Source organism: Mauremys reevesii, linkage group 4 (genome assembly GCF_016161935.1).
Source record: "Mauremys reevesii isolate NIE-2019 linkage group 4, ASM1616193v1, whole genome shotgun sequence".
Classification (NCBI taxonomy): Eukaryota; Metazoa; Chordata; order Testudines; family Geoemydidae; genus Mauremys; species Mauremys reevesii.
In genome coordinates, this window is record NC_052626.1 from 80,703,693 (window position 1) to 80,725,513 (window position 21,821).

At 41.6% G+C, this 21,821-nt stretch overlaps 1 protein-coding gene across 2 annotated transcripts in view; it reads right to left on the reverse strand.

The window, feature by feature from the left end:
• The window catches only part of PDHX (pyruvate dehydrogenase complex component X), a 91,188-nt gene extending 69,556 nt beyond the window's left edge, over positions 1–21,632 (reverse strand). For both annotated transcript variants that reach the window (XR_005598385.1, XM_039538410.1), the window contains exons 1-3: positions 21,412–21,632; positions 14,566–14,649; positions 5,119–5,219 (exon numbers count right to left, since the gene is read on the reverse strand). Coding sequence is in view for 1 of the 2 variants with exons in the window: in XM_039538410.1 (XP_039394344.1) it covers positions 5,119–5,219; positions 14,566–14,649; positions 21,412–21,553 (327 nt within the window). In the remaining variant the exon portion in view is untranslated. The remainder of the gene's footprint in view (positions 1–5,118; positions 5,220–14,565; positions 14,650–21,411) is intronic.
• Positions 21,633–21,821: the final 189 nt, after the last annotated feature.

Sequence of the window (21,821 nt, forward strand, 5' to 3'; positions counted from 1 at the left end):
CAGCTATTCAGTTTGGCACCAGCCTACAACACCGCTTTGGCAATAAGAAAAATAAATACGTCTATTGTGTCATCATTATAATCACATGGTGAACATGTAAAACACACACAACCACTAACAAAGACACCTGTACCTAGTAAAAGAACTTCCTGTTCCCAGAGAGATAACTTAGGTATTTTCTATCTTTAAATTTTATAAATCACCTATTAGAATTGTGTGGGGAGACTTTGGCAAACCAGTGAAGTGCCTAAAACCACTATGGCTTATTGTTAAAAAGAAACCTAGTCAGCAAGCTGCAAGTTGGTCATTCAGCAATCTCAGCTTGACCAAGGCAGGAGAGGAGGGGGTTTTGGGTGCCACGGAAAGGGCAGCTTGACCCTGCATCCTTCCTGATAAGAGTTGTGTTGAAGTTGCTGATACATGCATTTTAAAAGAACAGGAATTCTATTGGGGTCTCAGAGCTGCAGACTCTGGAAAACCCACACCTGGTTAATCAATAATCAGAAGGAACCTCTTGCTTGAAACTGCTTACTTAACAAGGTTTCTGTAATGTCATTCTATTACTAATGTATAAATAAGGGGGAAAAGCTTGAGATAATTGGACTCGTTTGGGGACTCTTTTGGACTCTCCCTCTGGATATATCTTGCAGTCTTCACCGGCAGATGGAAGATTTGGCCACCGGAAGCCTGCCGCTGTGTCACTCGAGAGCCACACTCAGCTTTGGTAATTATCAAGGGTTGGGGGTGTTTTACTAACCTGTTGCGGATGTGTGTAAGTGCTTGAGATTAGTAAACTTTAGCTTTAAGTGAAAGCACTCTTGTGTTGTCCTGTTTGTGCCAGCCATCTATCGGTCGGACAGCCGTGTCTCCCCTGATTTATTTCCTGACACCTCCTTGCACAGAGTAAAGTTACCAAGAGCTTTGGGTTGAAAGAACCCCGGGTAACAGAATGATCATCCAACCAATCTCAGTGACAATGCAAAAGTATTCCCTACAGTAAAGAGTGTTTTATCCAGTCTAGTTTTTCCATTAGTCCAAAACAATTAAGCCACAGCAGACTATTGCCTAATTATTACCTAAGTATTCAGCCTAAGTCTTCCCCCTCCAGTTTATCCCATTTCTCTCAGTTATATTTTAGTCTCTGCCACTCGATGCAGACAGACAGTGGCAGAATGAGGACAGACAGATGCTTAAGTTTAAACTTTAACACAGGAGAGGGGCGTGACTCACCCATTGCCCGTATTCTCCTATACCAGGTATTAACTGGTCCCAGTGTGGGAGTTACAGGGCTTCTTACCATATAACCCATAACGCAGGGTAGGTTTTTGTCAGCCTACTCCCCAGTACTCAGCTCTCTCTGAGTCCTAGCCCGCTATCCCTATTGTTGTGAGGGGGACAGATGGTCAGCAGGGTAGGGACCTCAACACACAAGGGCCACAACGTCTGACCTCGGTCCTTGACAGCCACAAGGTCTTAGCCTATCACATGAGCCCAAGGCCCAACGCCAAAATCCCAGGTCTCTTACCTCTGGGAACCATTCATTTTATTCTCTTAACTACACTGGAAACCAGCTACTAGTTGTAACGAATAACAACTCCACCCCAGTAGCTCAGTTAGGTACTAAGCAGATTCCTACTTAACCAGCCGTGGCTTGAAGGTGCTGCGAGGAAGGCAAACTCCTCCCAGGTCCTCTGCCAACTGGCCCATGGGAGAAAAAATTCCTTCCTGATCCCCTAAACAGGCAATTGGCTAGACCTGCAGCTGGCTTCCCATTCATACTTTGGATGGATAGGGTGGGTTGCTGGATCAGAGCCCAAAGAGGCTGGGGAATGCTGGCCAATCAGCACCCCTCTCCCTCAGCTGGCCAATGGGCACCAGAGACTCCCAGGGGGAGAAGCTACCTACTGTCCCTGAGCGAGTGTCTCCCCTCCTTGCTACTGGGTCTGTCCCCTTTTCACCACTGGCCTCATTAAGTTTCCTCGCCATTGAGGCAGTTGGGTGGCATTTTTCCTCACGCCTCCCAACAGCGACTGAAAAAGAAAATATTTTTTCCAATACTTCCCCTACAGCATTTTCAATCCTTCGTTTTAAAAATGTTTCTATAGGGAATGGTATTAAACATGTATGAATGCTACACTATCCACACAATGTTTGGTTTGATCTGATTGAATAGGACAGTGATTAGAGGCAGCTCAGTGAGAGCAGTTGCATCACCCATTATAGGTGGAGCCCAGGCTTGCAGTGGCTCATAAAATGAAGGTAGCTGGGAGACTAAGGGAATCAGCCAGCCAGAGAGTATTCTCGGGCAATTCTGTCTTATTATTGATCAAACTTTGGGGGGCAAAAGAGGAGCACTTTCTGTGTGGGAATGTGGCACGGAGTTTGGTAGGACTCTGGGCTGGTTGCTGTGTTTTCAAATATAGGCTAAGTTGCTGACTGAAAACCTATACATTTAGCTACACCATTATTAATATTTTAATACACAAATAAGAACCCTAAATACATGATTAAAGTATGTACTCAATCACAGTTATTTTTGTTAAGAAAAAACACAGTGTATAAATGAATCTATAATTGTTGGAAACACACCTTGCTTATTTTGGGGAAGGGATAGCTCAGTGGTTGGCCTGCTAAACCCAGGGTTGTGAGTTCAATCCTTGAGGGGGCCCACTTAGGGATTGAGGGCAAAAATTGGTCCTGCTAGTGAAGGCAGGGGGCTGGACTCAATGACCTTTCGAGGTCCCTTCCAGTTCTAGGAGATAGGTAATAATTGGAGATATACCAATTACCTAATCTTAATTCTATAATTTTTTGGTGAAGAAACTGACCTGTTTGTGCATACCTCTTGCTACTGTGTGCCAGTGAGAATTTGCATTGAGGTCAGTATGGTATGGCTGAGTGGTCTATGCATAATGAGTGAAATCCTGGCCTGGAAGAGCTCAGTGCTCCATTGTCCTTAGACAAGTTTCAGGCTGTGCAGTGCACCCCTGGTTGTTCACTTGGTTACCACCCTCCAGCCCAGATGTGGAGGCAGTTCTGTGGTACTAGTATAACTGTTGAGCACTTTGGGATTCTTTATATTAAAAAGAAATAAGTACATGCAAAATATTTATTACTGCTTAATATAATACAAACATTAGTAGATCAAATAGGAGCATTCAGTATAGAATCAGTCTTCTGTATGGCAAATCTGGCTCAAGAGATGATGTGAATAAGTGTGAAGACAGACCACCCCAAGTCACATGCCCAACTCACCTCAAACATTCCTGTGACGAAAAAAAACAACACAGAATAAATTAAAAGAGATGACGTCTTAGCTGACTGGCTTTAAGAACTGTTTAGACCATTGGCAAATTCACCATCCTTTTGGTGAAGCCACTAGAAAATTAATCTCTCCAATATAATGCTGTTTCCCCTCCACTGTCCCTCCTCTCACGCTGTTACATACAATCTATCCACCTTTCTAGTCCTTGTTCCAAAACACAGACTTGGCAGTGCATGCCCACCTTTAGAAAAAAACAAAATGAAAGTATTAGAAACAGAGGCTAGGAATTGAGGGCCTATTTCAGTGCCCTCTGAAGTCACTGATCCTTCCATTGTCCTCACTGGATCGAGCCTTGTAAGAGGAAAGAGGAGATTGAAGAATTAGAGTGGAGTTCAGCCTAAATTAGTGGTCTTGGAACAGCTGAAAATACTCAGCCACATGCAACATTGACACATTCCACCTCCAGACAATCAAAGCTTCTTCTATATTCCGAAACACCTCAGTCACAATAAAGGTGTCAAAACTGAAGTTTTACTCAGTCATCCCAAAAACAACTCAGAAGGAGAAATAATGTTTGGTGATTTCTTCAGCACCTTACATAACAAATACAGGACTCTCAACTGCATTGTGAATCCAGAAGCTTACCACAAGACTCAGTTATCTACATGTTGAATACCAATGATGTGTTCTTAGTAACCATGTGACATCAGATTTATTTATTATTGTTTATATTACAGAAGGACCCAGTCATGATCAGAACCCCATTCTGTACAAATGTGGAAATTGGCCCCAGAAGTTCATAATCTACAGTTTAACACTACAGAGTTAAGTGAGGATGAGGAGAGAGAAAATTAATAAATATCAAAGATGATGTAGTAATTAGGATCATTGTCCTAAAAAAAAAAAAAAATTATAACAAAGGGAAGCGTTGAACTTCTAAAGTGCAAAACCAGAACGTGATTGCCATTATATAAAACCCGTAATTAAGTAAAATAGAGAATGTGATTACTATTATTTATTCTTTGCATTTTGGCAGCATTTACAGGCCCCAGTGAGAATCTGGACCCCATTGTCCTAGACGCTGTATGGACTTATAAGAGGATACTGTTCCTTCCTCAAATTGTTTAAAATCCGTCTGTTAATCTTATCTGCATGGGCAGGCTCCCAGACTTGCTCAAAGCCCTACTGTTGCTTACAATCAGACTGCACAACAAGGAACTGAACCCCCCCCCCCCCCAATGACACACACACAAACAGAGGATATCCTTTTCCCCCATCCCTCCCCCTCCAAACAGGCAGAGGAATCAGGGTGATGGTAGGTACTCCACATTAATTCCAATTATTTCCTACCTTTGGCTATTCCAATATTCCCTTATTTTCTCTGAACTCCTGCAGATGTTCTATTTTTAAAATAAATTTTAGGAATATAGGAATTGTTATGCTAGATCAAACCCATGGACCATCTAGTCCAATATCTTGTCTCCAACGGTGACCCCGCAGCAGATGCTTCAGCAGGTAGATGGTGAAAAATTAATTAGGTGTTATTCCTAAATTCTAATTAACTAACACCAAGAATAAAATTTAAATATTTGATGGTAGCGAGTCATAAGGCAACAAAATGTACAAAACCATAGGTTATCCTCACAGATGAAAATTACACTTATCGATAACTTTAATAGTTCAGCACTTGTACGTTTCCAAATATAAAAGCTATTCCATATGAGTGTGTTGGTGTTTTATTCTGAAAATGAGGTGACAGACTGAAGTTCAAATTAAAATAATTTTTGAACTAACATGAGAGATGACCTCAACCCATGACAAACGACCTCAACCTAAAGAAAAGTTCATCCTACCATTATTTTAGCCAATATGCCATCATCACTTGACTCCATGGTTACCACTGCTTTGTCCGTTTCGATTTCACATAATGCATCTCCTGCATTTACAGTTTCACCTGCAAAACAAGACATGATTTTAAAATGCTGTAGAATAACTTCCTTTCAGAACTACTTAACCCTTGTTAAAATGGAGACATACTGAAATGTCCTTTGAAGCATGCATCTGGCTACCAGTTTTCCAGTATTGTAAGGATGGTTAAAAATGCAGTAAATAATATTGTACTTTGAGACTTCTGAATAAAAATCATTGCTTTTTTGTAAAGTGTTAATGTCATTAATTACTCATGTTTGCGGTAAGTATTCAGACAGACAGAACAATGAAGTGACTTGCCTTAGGTCACAATCAGTCAGGAGCAGAGTCAAGTAGGCAACCGTGAAATCCTTATGTCCAGCCTTTGGCAGTAACTGCTAGCCATTGATGAAAATGGTGATTTAAGTATCTCTTAGTATAATACTGGTAACAAGCAGCATTGTCTTAAAACTATATATAAGACAATGTTGTGTGTGTGTATATAATATATATCACTTGTTTGTGTATATAAACACACACACACACACACACAGAGGCAAGTGTTATTTTGAATTTATAGCAAAGAGTTAAAAATGAAACTGTCCTCCCTCATGGACTCCACTCATCATTACAGATATACAAATAAAACTTCAAGAATAAAAAATAATTCAGATGGCAAGTTTGTCAGTTGTTTTCTCTCGTTATAAAATCCTGAACAAGCAAGGCCTTTTAGAAATATACATCTTTTGTGAAATGAAAATATGTATGTGTTTTAGAAGTGGATCTGCATGAACTACACAAATCTACTGATAGGATCAAGTTATATTATGGTTTTCCTCTCCTTTTAAGCACAGACATGCCTGCTATTGCATGATAACAGCCCTACGAGCCTGGATTGTTCTGACAGATGAATAATGACTGGATACCTGCCATTAAATGAAATTACAGTGGGAAACCTGGAGAGGATCCAGAATGTTTTGGCCTTAAAGCAGATGCTTTTCTTTACACAGCACTGGAGAAAAAGTACAATTATGTATCAGGATTGTAGGTACTGTATTTTTAATTAAAATGCAAAACACAGGCTTTAACACTTTAGGCAGCACAGTAAATGAAGTGACACTATGAGATCTCTAATTTTAATTTCCACTTGCTCTCTGAAGCGCTTAAACCTCAGAAAAATTACTTTGACACCTACAATTTCTGCTTGTGTATGTGACATGTGCAGATATTTATCTTGATTATTTCCTGTATTGTGGGAAAAAAGAAAGAGAAAGAACTGCTATATGGTTTGGATGACCTTTACAGTAAGAAACAGCAGCTATATTCAAGTCTCGATTAAATAAATACTTCCCCGAGGTTCTGTTGTGGGAACTCTAAGGGGAGAAAAAGATGGCCAATTTCTTTGTCCACTCAAATATATACAGGTAACTTAGCACTTCATTATTTCATTTTCAAAAAGAAATCTACATTATGACATTAAATTGCAACAGAAATTAGGAACTGGATGGCTACTAAGCCTTTCAACTCTAATTCACAGTGGTTTAGTTCTGTTAGACGGTTATTTCATGTGGTTTGTTATAACTTATACTACCTTAGACAGCTAGCTAGGTATTTACTAAATAAAATGGACTCATTCCTTAGCTGTGCCAATTCTGTGCCCAGCACAGTTGAGGGGGGCCAGTGACATCTTTATGCTTTCTCTCATTAGACTGTGGCCTCGGTGGCCTACTCCCAGCCCTGGGGCCACTTACAGCAGCCTTAGAGCAGTTTTATTTTTAAATTTTACCTTACAGCAATAGCTCCAGCAGTACAGGATTGCCAGAGCACAATAGCGCTCCAGCAGTGTCCCCACCCTCTCAATGTGCCTCTTACCCTGGGGACTCAAAGCCTTCCAAGATGCTTGGGAATTCCCCTGCACTGGGGACTCTCTGGGAAACCGGTAATGCTAACTTTTTCTGCCTCTTGGCCCCACCATAACAGCAGCCAGTGGCAGAGGATTTGTCGTAATATCTATTTTTAGAAGTATGTTGCAATATAGCCTTAAAAATCCCTGTCACTGGTTCAGTAACTCAGTTCAATGAATGGGAGTGTGATACCTCTCAGCGGGGGCTGCCAAATACATGATACATCCTAGCAGGTGCCCAATTTGATGCCAAGTACAACTCAAAAGATCAGCTTTCCAACCAGAAAGGATTGGAAAGCAAAGAGCTGTGCTGAAAATTCTGATTCCCAATGCTTTCTAATGGAAAAGCTGGTACTTGGTATCATAAAATTGTTCAGATGGCTACTCTGTGTGAATATTCATTATAATTATAGTTATATTCATTATAATTATTCAGACACTTTGAAAACCCTTGTTTTCAGTGGTTAGCTCCTCATTTTAGAGCAGTGGTTCCCAAACTGGGGTTTGTGAACCCCTGTTGTAGGGGGTTCTTGGGAAAAGATTCCCTAATGGTGGACAGAGCTGTCCATCCGGGGCAGCATGGGGACTTCCAAGAGCTAAGCAGATCAAAGCAAGCATATCTATCACACTGAGGGGATTTAAACTTCAAGACTCCTTATACAAAATAGAAAGGAAGGTGGATATTTTTTGCTGTTTTTAAAATTAAATAGGCTGCTAGTGATGTTTTTAAATTATTATGAAAAACAAGTTTCAGCTTCGTTGTAACATGCATTGTTTGCCTGGACTGCTCAAGACCTGAATGCTTATGTAGGAGGAACTTAGCTGGCTTCTTAAATACCTTCATGCTGTTTCACATCTGATACTCCTTGATGAAACATAGGCGCCAGTACAGAGGGGTGACGAGGGTCACGTGATGCCCCCACGTCAGCACGCTCCCTTCCCCCCCCGCCCCCCGCAGGTCCCTCCCCCTTTTTTTTTCCCTGGCAACCCCCGCAGGCCCCCCCACTTTTCCAGCAGTGCCCCCCCCCCAGGCCCCAGCCTGCCTGGGGGCTTCGTCCCGCACCCCTTTTTTCTACTGGCGCCTCTGTTAGGAGCCTTGTCTTAGAACAGGCTTAATCAAAGGTGATACAAGCTACAAAAGTGCGATCTTGGAAGAGTGTTGCTGTTTTCATAATGTAATAAAAATACTGTAAAGATAAATAATAATTAATATATAGCGTGTAATAAGCATGTCATAAAAACAAATTTTATATTTCTAAGATCACTGCTTTTATAATTTATGCTGAGGTAAGGGAGAAAATCCCTGGAAATATTCATTTTTAGGAAGGGGTTCACAAGACTTGACGTTTTAGTGAAAGGGGTTCCTGGTTGTTAAAGTTTGGGAACCACTGTATTAGATTGATTACTACTCTACTACGCTGGAGTTTTCCTTCAAATTTAACTAGGTCATATCCAACAGAGGTTCAGTAGCCTAGATGCAATAAGATGTTATATTATATATAGTGTCAGTCCAGTTACTAGTGGACAGGTGTCCAAATCATAAGACACAAATTGCACCCCTTGATGCATAAGGATTGACAATGGAGAACTCCCTTCTCTCAGTCCCTAGAGGTAGTCCCTCTAGTTTAGAATACAGTTGAGTTATACTGTATGGGGAAGCATCACTGACGCTGCCAATTCTATGTGCCTGGCTCAGGATAATCAGAGGATTGTAGTCTCCAGGGCTGTCAATCTGTCATCTTTCACCAGTACTAAATTCCTACATAATAAATATCTTTAGAATAAAAAGCAGTTTTTTAAGCAATGGGCTTCATTACCCACAGGAACCAATAGAAAGCTGCAGTAACAATAAGGGGGAAAATAGTGAAGCTGTCTATTAAATACAATGTGTTTTCTCCTGCTGAAGTGAAATCATTTGTCTATACTGTGCAACTGTAAAAACAAATATTAGATATTTACACTTAAAGAGCAGGAACAGTGACCAGAAAAGTATTCTAGTGACCCCTGCTGGTTATATGGGGGAAAACCCACACATTTCCAAATGCAACATAACAGGTTTATCTTTCCAATCTTTACACAAGGTAAAACTATTTCCCCATGCTTATTTCCCCCACACACAGTTCCTCACATCTCCTTGTCAATTGCTGGAAATGGGCCATTTTCATTATCACTACACACAGTTCTTTTTCTCTCCTGCTAATAGCTCACCTTTCTGATCACTCTCTGTATAATGTGTATGGTAACACACATTGTTTCATGGGTGTGTGTGTGCGCGCGTGCGCGCGCGCGCACACCTACTGTATTTTCCACTACATGCATCTGATGAAGTGGGCTGTAGCCCACGAAAACTTATGCTCAAATAAATTTGCTAGTCTCTACGGTGCCACAAGTACTCCTGTTCTTTTTGCGGATACAGACTAACATGGCTGCTACTCTGAAACCTTTCCAATCTTGTGTCTTTCCATTTATTTTGAAATATGATACGTATAATGTTTATTTTTTCAGATATAAGATTAGAAAGACTATATCACTATTAGTGCCACTCAATCATATATATCAAGTCATTGCAGAATGAATCATTTATGAGAATCGCTTAATGGTGGTAAATTTAGAAGCATTACCCCACTTTCCTTTTTTCCCTTTTAAAAAAAATCTAACTACCCATTTGCTTTAACTCTTATTACACTGCTATTTTCCAGACCGCCAGGCAAAAAAAAAAAAAGGTTTAGAACTAATTATTATCAAAGATGAACTAGATGAGCCCATGTATCACATTCAGATTTTTTAAATGGAAAGATCTCATTGTATTCAAAATGTTAGACTAATTTGTCTTTGAATCCAACCTTCAATTAAGAGCAATTAATATGCACAACTGATTTTCAGATACTTATCTAGGGAGGCATAATAGGGATTGAAATAGCTTTCTATAGCACACATGGAGGAATTGGCATAAGACCTTTATAATAAGAAATAACAGTTGTACAATGGTTTTAAAAGATTTTGTACTTTAAACTGTAGTTATAGACACAATATTCAAAAGAAAGAACCTAATCTGCTGTAGAATATAGTCTCCTGGTTATCAGAAACTCGTGGTTAGTTATGTTACATCTACACACTACACGTACTAGAGCGGCACAGCACCCTGTAGCACTGCAGTGTAGTAGGGTTGCCAGGCATCCAGTTTTCGACTGGAACACCCGGTTGAAAAGGGACCCTGATGCCTCCCATCAGCACTGCTGATCAGGCCATTAGAAATCCAGTTAGTGGTGCAGCAGGGCTAAGCCAGGCTCTCTGCTTACTCTGGGTCTGCGCAGCTCCTGGGAGCAGCTGGCATGTCCCTGTGGCCCCTAGGCACAGGGGCAACCAGGGAAGCGCTTCATACTGCCCCAGCCCTGAGTGCCAGTTCTGCAGCTCCCATTGGCCGGGAACCTGCCTGGCCATGCTGCGCCCAGGAGCCAGACATGCTGGCTGCTTCCGGGAGCCGCATGGAGCCAGGGCAGGCAGGGAGCCAGCATTAGCCCCGCTGCGCCGCCAACTGGGAGCTGTCTGAGGCAAACATCGCCCAACTGGAGCCCAAACACCCACTCACACTCCAACCCCTGCCCCAGGCAAAACCCCCTCCCATACCCTAACTCCCTCCTAGAGCCGCACCCCAACCCCCATGCCAGCCCTGAGCCCCCTCCCTGAACCCATACCCCACACTCCCCCCTGCACCCCAACCCCTGCCCTAGCCTGGAACCCCCTCCTGCACCCCAAATATCTCATCCCTGGCCCCACCCCAGAGCCTGCACCTCCAGTCAGAGCCCTCACTCCCTTCCACACCCCACCCCAATGGAAGTGCGTGAGGGTGGGGAAGAGCGAGCAACGGAGGGAAGGAGGATGGGGCGAGTGGGGGGGTGGCACCTCAGAGAAGGGGCAGGGCAAGGGTGTTTGGTTTTGTGCAGTTAGAAAGTTGGCAACCTTACAGTATAGACACTTGCTACAGCAACAGAAGGGGGGTTTCCATGACTGTACTAAATCCACCCCCTTGAGAAGCAGTAGCTAGGTCAACTGAACAATTTTTCCACCAACCTACAGAGGTCAATACCAGGGCTTAGGTCAGTTTAACTATGTCTTTGGGGGTCTGAATTTTTCACACTCCTGAGCAACATAGCTAGATCGTCCTAAGTTTTAGATGTAGGCTAGGCCTTAGAGAAAGACAACGACAACAGCCCTGGAAGTTGTCTATCTGCAAATCATTAAACCTCATGGAGCTTCAATTTATCCATCAGTAAAATGGGCATAATTATACCTATCTAACTCCCAAAAGTGTTATTGTGAGGGTTAATGTTTGTAAAAACACTTTGCTCTTCTACAGTACCTCTGATCTGAAGTTCTCAAAGAATTTTGTCAAAATACAAACTGTATTTTGTCCTTGAATAAGAGTAATGATTTCTTAAATGTAACTAAATTTGGGAAAATATATAGTAATAGTACTTTCCACATAGTCAAAGCACATACAAACATTAAGCATGCTGATACTATGGTCATAAGGGCCATATAAGTTTGAGCATTTGCCTGCTAAACCCAGGGTTGTGAGTTCAATCCTTGAGGGGGGCATTTAGGGATTTGGGGCAAAAATCTGTCTGGGGATTGGTCCTGCTTTGAGCAGGGGGTTGGACTAGATGACCTCCTGAGGTCCCTTCCAACCCTGACATTCTATGATAAGTACCTAGCCTAATTTCTAAGTCATGTTCAAAACTTCTATGAGGTACCCAGTCACTGTAAGTATTACCCCCACTTTCTAGAAAAGGATACTGATGCAGAAAAAAAATACTTAAAAATATACTCAAGACCACAGAAGAAGTCTGTATCAGAACTAGCATTAGACTTCAGGAGGTCTTCGCTCCCAGCTCTGTGCTCAGACTACACCGATCTCTAAAGTGAAACTAACGGTGGTCTTTAGAGCCCAAGATATAATCTTACTGGTCCCTAAAGGCCAAGCAGGGCATAAAGGTACAACTGACAACTTTATGGCTCCTATTGGGTCATAAACATGTTGCTTTACCTGGACTCCATTATTAAATTTAAAATCCAGCCTTAACTTGAATTTTCATGGAATCTGGTATGAGAGAGCTAAAAAGAAACAGGTTTTCTTGATGACAGAGTGTGAACCAATGATTCTTCTGATTCAACCTATGGAGCTACAGAATCCTCATTTACAGCCAAGGCATGTGAAGATACAAAATACTGCAAAGGTCATTTATCTAGCAGAGCCAACACATTCTAATAAAGGTCAATTACTTTTCAGGTGACAGACCTCAGAGAGCAAGAGATAAACGAGTACCCAAAGTATCTTCTCATGCAAAGTAAATGGGTTTTGGAAATGAGTCTTTCCAGATTTAGAGACACATCTAGGCAACTTAAATTTGTTCAATTTCCATTAGCTTTAAGAATAGACTGTCATTTAATTATTAAAATGTCGGCCCTGAATACCCACCATAACAGTTCCTTGTCTTTCATAATTTACTAGCAGGAAGAAACATAAGAATTCATACCAAATAGCTTGTAACTTTATCACAGTTCAGGGCTAGCTGCACTTTTGACACTGGTCTGGTCTGTCTCTGAGTACAGGCCAGCCAAGTTTAGGCCTTGAGCTTTCACTCCTTTGGGGTGAAACATGTGACTCTCCCACTCTTAGAACTGGGGCCCTGGGCTACAGCTCTGTGTGTACCACCTCTAATTATGCAGGACTCAGTACCTGCAGTTCTTCCTTCTGGGAACTATGACCAGCAGTAAATACAATGAACCAAACAGCTTTCTTAAAAGTATTGTTTAATCCTAACAGCAGGAACACATCATAACAAGAGAAAGAATTTTGAAAGCAATAAACCAATTTATACACATAACTATCTTAGGCTTATCTACACAGCAAGTTACCGTTCAGCAAGCCTGGGTATCAATCTATAGCTCAACAGCTTGCCGCATAGCAACATCCTATGCAGATGTTGTTGCAGTGCAGTGAAAGCCCCAGAAGGCATCTTGGGGTACTACTACTTCAAAGTGTAATATTCTAAGAAGCACTCTGGGACTTTCACTTAACTCTAGCAATGTCCATATGGACCATTACTGTGCAGCAAGCTGGTGAGTTGAAGATTCATAACCTGGCTTGCCACATGGTAGCTTGCTGTGTACAAAAGCCCTTATTTAAGAGTTAGGGAGGCCTATTTTACCCCATTCTCCCAACCCTCTGGAGTCTGGGTTTCACTCTGCTCCCATACTCTTGCCAGAACTACAGGGAAAGGGGTGGATCTCCTTGGTCTTTGGGGAGAGAAGGCTGTGGGAGAACTCAGAGGGAATCATGGAATCAAAAGATTAACACTGAATCCTGCTCTCATTGGCACTAGGAGCACAGTGACAGGTAGGCAGGACGGGCTGCTGTTGGGACAGAGGTGGGGGACTCCTGCTGTGCCGTGAAAAGCCAGGGAGGGAGGTGGGGGCTGATGTAGGGGTGTCCTCCTCCCACTGCCAGAGATGGCTGGGACTGCATGTTACCAGAGCAGTTGAAAAGCAGCAAGCAATCTAGTTGGATGCTCATGGAACAATGGGATTGAGAAAGTGATGCTGTACCTGCCCCCATGAGGCATTGCAAACCCTTCCCAAAGCACCCTGCAGCCATTGGCATAGTGAGACAGCTACCCACAATGCACTGCTCTTGTGCTGCTATTGGGGATGCACTCCACCAGCCAAGAAGTCTAGTGTGGACATGCAACAGCAGTTTAATTCCAGTAGTGGCTGTACGTCAGTGTAACTTGTGTCAACAAAACTAGTGTAGACAAGGCCTAAGTGTTTAGCTTAATGATTCGAATGTGCCAATGATGGGTATATACAAGCCCTTAAAGATTCAAATAAAGTTTAGTTAGCACAAACTAAAGTTTCACATTACATTGATAAGGAAATATTACCACATACAGAGGTTTCTTTCACAAAATGCAGTTTAAACTCAAATTGCCATAAGAACTTGGGAATGTAATAACAGATTTCACACCACCTCTTAAGTTGTTTAGGATTTCTATATTGGTGAATCATTCCAAAAATCATTTGTGATATTTCATGAAAATCTAGTCATGTGTACATTATTCTTAATCTACAATATTAATTGTCCATTACTATTTTTTTTTTAAAAAACACATATGCTCTCAGAAGCGGAGTGCGAAGATGCTTCTTGACTTGAGAGTTAAGAACGTATTTGCAAAAATACAAAATATGTTAACAGAGTAGCTTAGAGGTAGTTTTCAGACTGTCACCAGCGAACCAGTGGTCCATGGATCTTGTCCTTGATAGGCAGCAGGAAGAAACATTTTTGAGAACCAGCAATTTGTGGATGGGGTATTCAGTAGAGAGTTGGCACCCAGTAAGTGATCCTGCTCTTACAAAATAGTCCACATAATGAGTTGGAGAACCAATGCATAGCTCACTAAATTTGTCATTTTAGATAATTGTCTCTCACCTTCCTTTTTTAACCATTTCACAATATTTCCTTCCTCCATTGTAGGAGACAGTGCAGGCATGAGTATTTTAAATGCAGGAATACCTGGAAAACAAGACACTGGAATTAAACACTAAAACCTTTGCTTATCAAAGAGTTAATACAGTTGAGATCTCTGAGAAAGGAAAGAAATGGGAGTTAAAAGCAAAATGAGTGAATGGGCAAACAATCCAAGGAAATAAATAAAAATATCCACCCTTGTTCTGTAATTCATTAATGTTAATACATCTTACAAATCTGAACTTGTTCATTATTGTGCTATAGACTACTGAAAGAGAAAATTATTACACTTGTAAAGAAATACTTATGGAAGAATGTTTATTTATTCAACAGCGGAGATAAAACAAGATGTATTTTTTTCATCCTTTCCGGATACAATGTGGACCTTTTCTGCAAAGTGAAAATATTGAAACAGAGATCTAGTATGCTTGCAGGCTATAAAGATCTTGTACAGAAAGAGGAAAACAGAGTTCATTTATTCCCTAAAGACTCCATAGATCCACACCCAAGGGGTCATCATCCCTAAAGCACATGAATTGTAAAACTGAGTTGAAGTTATACATGGTTCATGCTCCCAGAAAGTCTGCAGTGCAGAAATCTAAATAAATTTGCTCCTCCCTTCTATTCCCTAATTAGTTCTCTCTTGATCCAAATCAGTCATAGAAACTCATTGTTCTGGTACTTTAATTATTTAACTTTAGCATTACTCATTATTTTAGCATTTGTAAAGTGAATCCAGAGACAACCACTGATCAAATTGTGTTTTGTGGCTGTATTGTCTATAGGGATTGATAATCTTTCTTTCTGATCACTGCTGGTCCGGGACTAGTGCTTAGAAAAGTTACTGGTCCTGAGAATATTTGTACTAGTTTGCCAAACCCTGTTTATCCTTGAGAATATGTGAAATAGTAGACCTCACAGCATGGGTCCATGGCTTTGTTTACTCAAATATTTTCACTATGTTATATTATGGACCCCCAGAATTAGAAATTATCACTGTATAGGACTTGAAAGCTTTCATAAAATACACAGACTTGGTTCCACTTCTAACAGTCTGTTTCGAGACACTGGCCTCAATTAGTATATCAAACCTGAAAGGCTGAGAATAAAACATGGTAATAAGGATAATGTGATTTAAAGTTCTTATGTTATGAACATCCAATAATTTTATTAAGATTTACCACAACTCAGTTTCCACACAAGCATTTCTTTATTAGTCCAAAGGCCACTTGGTGCTGGCTACCAAAATATAAGCATATATACCTGTATTCTAAATCTTAGTAACAATAACAGTTACTTTATAAGCATTGGCCAAATACATACAACCAGATCTGGGCCAGGAAATACCTTCTAATCATGGCATGGCTCCAGAAGGGCAAGGAAAAGCTCTGACAAAGAACCCCTAGAAAACATTGCTGCTTTATATAACAAACAAGTAATGTCTCTGATGGTTAGTGGACCTTAGCTAAAGTAAGCCGAAGCAGTTTAAAGTGCACTCTGCTTTCTTCAAGGATTTCCCCTTATTTCACTGTCACATTTTCCCCCAGCTACTGGACTAAGCATTTCTAACCAGTTACTTACTGTGCCTGGTGTCCACTTAACCATGTTTTGTTTATTTCGATAGCTTAGTCCAAAGTTTAAATAAGATAACACTGGTATTTCCAAGGTCACTATGAGTTTAACACAAACAAACCACGTTTCTCATGAGTTTATTCTTTTTGGTTACATGCTTCGGGCCTATCACTCATGTTAAAATCCAAACAATTTAAAATCATTTAAAATGCCTAATGTGGGCCTATACAAATAGTAATGAGTGGACACACATCACAGAAAAGCAGAGATCTCTAGCTTTCCAGTGATATATAGCATTCATTTCTAGCCATGTTGGCTCACAAATACCAGATGTTAAGCCTGGTCTACACTTCAAACTTATACTGGCATAATGATGTTAATTAGGGGTGCGATTTTTTTTAAAAGCTACTATATTATAAGGCCTAGTGTAGATACCCATACCAAAATAAAAGTGTTTTTGCCAGTGTAGCTTATGTCTCTCACGGAACTTTTTAGCATCACTAGGAGCAGGACAACCCTTATGAAAAGCTGGTTGGGAGCAGGGGAGGAGCTGGCAGGTCCTGAACTCACTAACCACTCCTTATACCCTTGTATAACACCACCATCACTGCACTTCTACCGGATTTTTCATCTGGAAACACAAAGTGTTTTGCACAGTTGGGTTTAAGTATTATCTTCTTATTACGGATGGAGACCCTGAGGTCCAGATCCTCAAAGGACACAGGCGTTGCTCTGCTCAGCATTCCAATAACTAACCCCTAGATGCCAGATGTCTAGTGGAATCCTCACTCCTGAGATAGGTACCCAAGCTTTCCACACAATTCATAGGGAGAGTTAAGCACCTAAGACAAGGATCCTCAGAAGCCACCTAAGCTTGCCAGGAGCAGGAGGCCCAGGAAAGGAGAGGGGCTTGGCTGTCTGAGCAACTAACACAGCAAGTCTGGCTGATGGACTGGAGATTAGTGCCTCCCATCACTCAGGATCCTTAGCTGCGAATCCTCTCCTAGAGCTAGGTACTTACGCCACGTCAGCTGCTTAGAGAGCCCAATGTCATAGCAGCCAAATCATCTCTCTCTCTGCCTCTCCTGCTCACCATTCTCACACTTGCCTTCCATTTCCCTGTGTCGCTAGCCATTTTTTGTGTGTAGGTGCCCTGCGTCTGGCCCTCCAGCTGCAGGGTTTGACAGGTATAAGGCATGCTGAAAGCACACCTACAGGTTTGGGCCCCACTAGCAAAACAGACATTCCCCACCTCCTAGTTTAAGAATTTTGCCTTGCGGTCTCTGGGACCTGAGCAGCCCATTAGCTGTGGGATAGCATCAGGACTTAGACAGCTTTGTGAATGCCAACTGGTGGAAAAAGGGAATCATGGTCTCATCCTACAACTTTTCCATCCAAAGTGGAAAGTCAGTAAGAGCAGAGCAAACAGACTTTTGATGTCATTTTCTTAAGGCTGCTACAATCGCTTCTGGACCAGATCATACAGGCTTAATTTAATTTAAGCAATAATCCCAGTTGTTTATTACAAACAATTAAAATTATGAGGAGTGATTCCCTTTCACCAAAAACAAATCTATATTCAATAATCCTGCCTTTGTATTAATAATGGTTAGTATTTATGTAGCACTTTCCAGATTCAACAATCTGTACAACAATTAGCTAATTCTCACAAGACTCCTGGGAGGTAAGCAGTATACTTATTTTATAGGTGGGGAAACAGACACGTTTCAGTGACTTGCACAGAGCTTCACTGTGGTGGTAGTGGAGCTGGGATTAGACCTCATGAGTTCTTGGCTTCCGGTTCCATGCTCAGTCCACCATACCATGCTGCTGCCATCAATATTTTTATAGCCATGTACTGTTTATTTAAGGCCATTTCTATATCTACCACCAATTGTATTTAAGAGAATCAATTTAAAATGTTTCTTAAACACAAACCAATTGTTAACTTGAAATCCTCACTGAGGCCATAACACTTCCATATTTGGTGACCACTTTAAGGGTTATGTTCCTTCCAGACATTAGATTTAATTTAATGGATTTGAAAAATCCTGTGGATTTGCACTGCACTTTATCTTCCAATGCACTGGTCAGAACTTCTGTGCTCACTGCTTATAATTGTTTCACCTGCCTTGAAATGGGTACAGCAAGTGCTTTGTCAAAACAGAAAAGCTGCAGTGAACTAGAGATAAGTGCCGCAGCATCCTCAGCTGAAATGCTATTTCATAGCTTCCTACATTACCCAGCCAGTTGTAAAGACAAAATTTACTACGCTTCTATATCAGTGCAAACATAACACAGCAATAGCTGAGATATAAAAAACTACATTAGGGGACCATTTTCTTCTCTCTGTGAAAAAAGTGCACCAGTGTCTTCCCTCATCAGGATTCTAGCCCTATATTGCATTTAATGTGCAGCCCTACAGAGTTTTAGAATGCTCATTACCTGTTCAAATATAAATGTAGTATAAACCAATTTGCTGCTATTATGAAGCAGATCTAAGCTTCATTACTTTGACTAGTCTACATATGTCATTGCTGGAATTTCATATCGAATCTCTCTGGTTCACATGATGTGCTCCCATAAGCAAAGAGCTTTAGTAGAGGGTTGGATCAATGCCAGAATAAATTACCCAGTCACATTTCACTTCAGCTCCTCTCTCTCTCCCTCACTGCGCATCTTCTATATTCCACAAGGGTCAGACACAGCTCATTCCCTTAATACTAGTGCTCATTAAAATAACATTGTTCAAACCACTCTAAAAATAACACACTTGCACCATCTGCAGGTTAGACAAAATACAGATACTATGGCATATATACCTCAGGAAACATTATAGCAAGGCTAACGGCAAGAAATGTTAATACTGCAATTATGGACTACAGTGGGAAAGCGTGCTTCTCTTAGACTGGTACAAAATGGGTACAATTTGAATTAGTCTATTTTTGCTCTAGAATCTGTTTTAAGAAGTCTTCAGTTGCCATGGATATAACAGGAAAATCTTTAAATAGAAAAAGTCATCACAATTATTTAAAGTTCTAGTCTGACTTTAAAGAGCCTGTGATATGCGACATAGTGTAAAGGCACAGAAGAAATAGATATTGGATACCAGTGACTCCCTAACCAGCACTTGCTGACTATCTGCAGGCAGATGTTTGATCGATCAAAAGGCTCTCCTCCTTTCCTATTACCCAGTCACATTAACAGACAGCTGAAAAAGCATCCCTTTGGAACTGCAGTAATAGTTTATCTGAGCATAGGGTTGCCAAGCGTCCAGTTTTTGACTGAACGTCCGGTCGAAAAGGGACCCCGGCGGCCCCAGTTGGCACCGCTGACCAGTCTGTTAAAAGTCTGATTGGCAGCACAGTCTGGGCCCAGACAGCTGTGATGGGAGCTGCTTATTTAAATAGGCGTGGAAGTAGAGTGGAAGAGTCACAGCGAAGCCACTTGGAGCTTTTTAGGTCTATGAATTAAATTTCACTTATTTCTGATTATCCCTATAGACTTTATTCTACAGTCCTTACCCAGGCAAAACTTCAGTTTGCTGTGTTTTGCCTGATTAATGATTCCTGGTACTAGTCCTACTTGCTATATTGCTTGCCTAAATAACAGCATTTAGTTTTTTGTCGTGGGTGGGTGTGCATGAGGTTTGAACCTTTTTTTTCTGACATCTCTCATTTCCTGGGGTGTATGTCTAAATTCTGTAGTAAAATGAACATTTTTTTATTTCAAACCACATTAGAGGATTATCTTAAATAAGAGCTCAGCTGACAAGTCTTTCTATCTTTGTCTTTCTTCACTTGCCAAGGCCTGTGTTTTGTACTTACAATAGCACCTTTCACCAAAGGAACTCAAAACTCTCTGTTGTTTATGGAACTCAATTTTATATAAAATCTCCTGTTCTCCTGTGATAAGGATAAGTAGCAGTCTCCCTATTTTACAGCTTTGTTGGGACACTGGAGCAATGAAGCATAGGGGAAACAAAGTAATTTGCCTGGTGTCTCATACCAAATTATTAATAGAACAAAAGCAGAGCCATGACTCCCATTCCCTTGCTCTAATTGTTCTAAAATCAACTCATACTTGCCACCAGTGAGTAGATTACTTTTTAATATAGTGAAAATGACTAGAACAAGAAGGAGTATTTACTTCCCTTCTGGACTGTTCTGTCAGAGTTCTCTCAGTCATCAATTCCTGTAGAACGCAAGTTTTCATTTTAAAAAAATAATTAGGTTTCTATCACTTATGGTTGCAAAGACAGTACTCCAGTCTACTTGATTCTACATGTGTACAGCTTTTCTGCTGCTGCTGTTGCAGCTTATAGCTTCTCAAGTAGATGCAGAGAAAAATTGATAAGACTGGTATGTTTTGGTGAGGGTCAGTGATAAAACTGTCAAGAATCATGTCACTTTCACTCTGATATTTAGGAAAGCTATGGGCCACCCTAGAGGCAGGTAATAGGACTATTCACTGGGAAGGAAGACCCAAAAATAGACTGTGGGGAAGAGAAATCCTCCCTTCAGAATGAAAGTTTGCTCCCATTTTAAGTTCTACATTTGACCCTCTAACTTGCACAGAATGCCTTCTTTTGTTTTACAGGTTTTCATACAATCTCACACTAAAGAATTTTTTTATAAAGAGCCATGAGAAAAATGGATGGAGGTAAATCACAGAAGGAATTTGGGAGTTAGAGGGCTTTGAGAAAGTACAGTTCTCGGTATTCTTTGGCCACTCAACTCAAAAGCAGCCACAACTATCATTAGAAAATAGTCTAAACCAGTTTGCCATACACTTTGTGCTCTAGACACCAAACTTGATGCCATACCACCATCTTCCTTTCTCCCCATGTCTTGCATCCCTCATCCTATTTCCACTGGACAAACAGAGCATCGTTATCCACCCCTTTCCTTCTCTTCCACTGGCTAATCATAAAGTCCACTCTGCTTCTCCCCCCGCCAAACCTCCACACCCCAACATTACTGCCCACTCACTTCAGCAGATACGCCCATGGACCCTCTCCTCTGTCCAGGTCACCCACTCACCACCAGACCCTGCTTGCAGAGATACACTGCCCTAACCACAAGCTCCTCGCAGACACCTGGCCTCCGTCATTACCACCCACTGTCCTTGCCCCTGAAAGTCACTGCTGTCCCCCGCACAGCTGCAGCAGGTTCTAACAGTGCCACAGGCGGCCAACTAAGAACCGCCTGTTAGTGACTGAGGCCAAATACTCACCCAGCAGCTCGTGGCTCCTGTGCAGAAGCCTCCAGCCTCCTCCAAGGCGGAGAGACGCACAAGCCCCCGCGACTAGCCTCCCACCCAGGAGTAGTTTGTCCATCCCTTTGCTGCGGCAGCTCAGCCACAAGGAGGCTGCCATCTTGCTCTCCTCCCACCCAAGGCTAGGGCTGTCCAACTCACTGCCCGAGAGAAAAGACAGCCCCGCCCGGCACACACAACTGCTGTCCCACCCCTAATTGCCTCAACACAAATAAACACCCCCTTGCAGCCAGGGCTATTGTGTGCTCCCTTTCGGGGGAACCTACTACTCCTTTCCCGCATACAGATGGAGCAGGACTAGCTACCCCCCTGCACAAGCCAAAAGACGCACACACTTTAATTCAAAACTCGTCATGCTCAATGCAAGC